The 4471-nt window shown below is 37.7% G+C and overlaps 1 protein-coding gene across 1 annotated transcript in view; it reads right to left on the bottom strand.

Annotated features, from left to right (window-relative positions):
- The window catches only part of ATP2C1 (ATPase secretory pathway Ca2+ transporting 1), a 249252-nt gene that overhangs the window by 113687 nt on the left and 131094 nt on the right, over positions 1 to 4471 (bottom strand). Inside the window, exon 2 of the mRNA XM_007936854.2 lies at positions 701 to 811. Coding sequence (XP_007935045.1) covers positions 701 to 811 — 111 coding nt within the window. The remainder of the gene's footprint in view (positions 1 to 700; positions 812 to 4471) is intronic.

The following is a 4471-nucleotide window of genomic DNA, read 5'->3' as shown; positions in this document are numbered from 1 at the left end:
TGGTGGTTCAAACCCAGCAGCCACTCCTTGGAAGGAAGACTGGGCAGTCTACTTCCATAATGATACCACCTCGGACACCCAAGAAGGGCTCACTATGAGTCAGGTCCATCTCAATGGCACATGACAACATCATATTTAAGAATGAAAATTCCTGCATCTTGAAAACAATTAGTTTCCCTAGCTAAAAGCAAAATATCCAGTGTTTTTAATGCAATTGTTAAAATATGGGAATGTCTGATGAAAAAAATAAAAAATATTATTTTCTTCACATTTCATTAAGACTGTTATTTTTAAAACTAGGAAGAGATTAAATTATACAATCCAGTAAAGTTTATTTGCTGTTCTGAACTTATACTTACCATAGAAAACATTCACACACAAAAAAATAAACTTTACTTATGTTACTAATCAAACCAATTTTTTCCCCATAATCCAATTAAACCTTAAACAGCTCTAACAGTTCCTGGCAAAGCTAATGATCTAGAGCTGCACTGTCCGATTAGGTAGCCACTAGCTGCATATAGCTATTTAAAATTAAATGAATTAAAATGAAATAAAATCAGTTCCTCCATCACACTAGTCAGATTTCAAGTGCTCAGTATTTCTATCACTGCAGATAGTTCTATTGGACAGCATGGATCTACTGCACCTAAGTGACTGATTTTGCTATCAGTCACCTTCCTTCCCACCAAGCACTTACTTGGAGAATGCTTGTAACTTCACTGACTGGTAATTCACTTGCTTTTTTTGATGTCAATACAGGAATCATTGTCTCATTTTCACCATTAGGTATTTTTTGAAAACGTGCAACCTAGGAAATAAAATCAAAGGAAAGAAATACTTTAATGTACAAAAAAACTCTTATGCAGTCTTAAACAACAAATGAAAATCCAAATATTCATAGCAACTTATTTTTCACAGTTGAAAAACAAGTATTTTCAGAATAATAATAAGTACCTAGTCCTAAAAGGATAATTTTATACTATCCATGTGCTGTTTTTCCAGAAACCACATTTTGAAAATTAAATCAGCTCTAATGCCAGTCCCAGCTAGGACACAAAATATTTTTCATATTAGATAAGAAAGATGCTGTTCCTACACCAATATAAGAGTAGAACAGTACAACAGATGTCCTGTCTGGCAGATCCTGATGATTTTATGTAGCTTTCTCTATTGTAACTATTCCCCTTGGTCAGCTCATTTCTTGTTTATTCAAAAAGGGACACCTGGCTACTCTACCGAAGCACCATGACTAGCAAAGAAGGAGAAGCAGAGATTAGACAGAGACGCAGTTAGGGGCTGGCTGTGAACAAGCAGGATAATTCACAGACATAGTGATAACCACAGTACCTACACTTTGACAAAGGTTTATAAGCAAATATCATCACAAAAAATGTTTAACAGAAATTCCAGAAATAAATGCCCAATCCAGATTTGTCTTGGGTTCTAAACTGAGGTTCTCTACAGATGAAAAGCTTTGAAAGCAAGTAGGAGAAAGGGAGGAAAAACTACCTACTACTAACACTTGAAGAGCCCAAATGGCACAAGCAGCTTGCAATCAGCTGCTACCCTAAAGGTTGGTGGTTCAAACCCACCCAATGGTTCCATGGAAGAAAATGCCTGATGATCTGCTTGTATAAAGATTACAGTCAAGAAAATCCTATGGAGTTGTTCTACTCTGTCACATGGCACTGCCATGAGTTAGGGGCTAACTCAAGGGCAGCTAACAAAAACTGACCGTTTAGAAAACACCTTAGTAGCCACACAACTAATCATGAAAATACTAAAACAAAAGCAACCATCTTATTGCAAGATAGAAGCCATTAAACTTTTAAGTAGAATGTTTTCAACCTTGAATCATCAGCATTTCTCAGATAAAATTTCTCTGAAATGTTTTAAGGCAATACTTCTTTAAGAAAATGATTGAGGTCAGTGAAGAATAATTTAAGATTACTATTACAGTGTCATTACAGAGGTCTGCATGCATAAAGAGTCTTTGTACATACTCTCAGAACTAGTAAATATGTTAGTGAAAAAGTATTCTCTCAAGTGTGACTGACCTTCTGGAACTACCAAATAGATGTTTTCTAATCTCATTTGTTAAAAAAAAAAAAAAAATACAGCCAAACATTTATGTATTTTAAAGTAAAAGAGCAGCAGTATTTTACATTTTATATTAAGAGCGATTGGTGACTAAACAGTCTCAGGAAATTGGAAGATAAAACCTTTCAGGACAAATAGGAAGTCTTAAAATGATTTCACAGTACAGTATTTTTTCAAAAGAAATTAAAAACCTTAGGAAAAAATTGGAAATTTCAGAAAAGTCATACACTTTTTTGTTTTAGAGCTATTGAATGTCTTTATTTCAAATCTGAAACAACCAGTTGCCATCAAGTCAACACCAACTCATGGCAACCAGGTATGTGTCAGAAGAGAAATGTGCTCCATTGGAAAAACCCTATATAACAAACTAGGACAAAGGAAAGAAGTGATTGAATCATCTCTAAGTTAAGCTTTGGAGACAAATACCCCCCAAACTGTCCTGAGTCTTATAAAACAATGAGAAGTGAATCAGTTGGCATAAGTTTTATTTTAACTTGTGATATCATAAAGCAAAATTAAGAAGAATCAAGAAGAAATCTGTGTCTGCTAGCACCATTTATTAGTATGCCAATAATCTTGGATGCAAATATGCTTACATGGCTTGCAATGACAAGTAGGTAATAAAATATCCTACACGTCTATGACTCATGAAGCTCAGTTTCTTCATATATAAAGTGAGGGTGGTGGTGGTGTTGTTATGTGCCGTCTAGTTGGACCCGACTCATAGCGACCCTTCCTTGGGTTTCCGAAGCAGTATCACTACAGAAGTAGATTGCCCCATCTTCCTTCTGAGGAGTGGCTGGTGGGTTTGAACCGCCAGACTTGTAGTTAGCAGTCAACTGCTTTAGGCACTATGCTACCAGAGCTCCTAAATCACATTGTTGTTAAGGATTAATCCATTAATACAGCACTTAAATACACTAATAATAAACACTCAAATAAGAGCTCCCAAAAGCACTCAGATAGTGATAAGCTATCATCTTATGGGGAAAAAAACAAACTCACTGCCAGTGAGTCAATTCCAACTCATAGCAACACTATAGGACATAGTAGAAATGCCCCATCAGGTTTCTAAGGCTAAATCTTTACGGAAGCAGAAAATATGCTTTATACCATAAGGACTAGTTTATTTTTTAGTGACAGGAAAAGTGGCACCAAATGTGGATACATTGAGTACAGAACAACTGCTAAAGAGACAGGGAGCCAGCATCTTCTGACCTCTTCTAATGTCACAAGAGTAAGACAGAATCACCATCAGCAGCCCAAGGCCTGTTCTTATAAAGCCAGACATGCTACCACCCTCCAGCCCTCTTACCAACCTTGACACCAACCATCCCTCCTGTGGTACCTACCACGTCTCTTATGGATTTGATAATTCGCTACAGTAGCTATACAGAATTCACAGATTATGGGGTTTATTAAGAAGTAACAGGCTATAATTCAAGTTCAGGAACACACTCAGGAAACGGTTCTTTGGTCAGACAGGCTCCCCTCTACTGTGCCCTTAGACACACCTCTGCCTCTGTGGGCCAGGTAAGCCTGCTGTTCTGTCTCGTGCCTCTTGGTTCCATGGCTACTATCTCTCAACTGGGCATCTCTCTCAGCCGGACATCTCTCTTAGCTGGCAGTGAGATTCCTTCTGCCTCAAAGAGGGCTCATTTTGAGCCTGGCAGAGTGGCAAAACCAACCAATCCAAGTATCAGAGTTCTATATACCCGAGAGACAGCAAACTTTCCCAGAAGATTATTTCATGCTGCTCCACCAGAAATACCCCAGATGGATAACTTGAACAATCAGAAGTTTAAATTGCATGGTCCCACCCAGTAATCTGGTGGGAGTTACAAAAACTATGGCTAGAAAAGCCATACCATGTAATTTATTATACCATGACAGCCAAGGTAAAAAAGAGTATTTGAGCACATATGGCTGAGTACAGGCAAATTGTTATACTCATCAGTACAGGTGTATACATAGATGAGAAGTATCTATAGGTATGTGTGTATACAAATATGTGGGTGCAAGCACATATACAAGCACATATATTCATTGAAGACACACTCCTCAGACATAACCAAACATCTAGCATTGGTCAACTGGGTTTCAAGGCTTACGACTATAGCCTCGTGAGACAACTCAGTCAACTGGCATAACATAGTTCTCAAATTTCATGATCTACATCCTAGTAACATGACTAGTATCTGGGGTCTTAAAAAGTTTGCAAGCAGCCATCTAAGACTCCACACCATGGATTGCTACTAGCCAGTAGCAAAAGTAACCAAAAGCTTAGAGAAGAAACAAATTTACAAAAGCCATGACCTCACCTACCCTGGGACCCGAAGAACCACATGATGCCCAGTTAACTGTACTG

This window comes from Orycteropus afer, unplaced genomic scaffold, assembly GCF_000298275.1.
Source record: "Orycteropus afer afer isolate SDZICR_OR568_19922 unplaced genomic scaffold, OryAfe1.0 scaffold00003, whole genome shotgun sequence".
Classification (NCBI taxonomy): Eukaryota; Metazoa; Chordata; class Mammalia; order Tubulidentata; family Orycteropodidae; genus Orycteropus; species Orycteropus afer.
The sequence above is the reverse complement of the archived record's forward strand: the minus strand, read 5'-3'. Positions and strand labels throughout refer to the sequence as shown.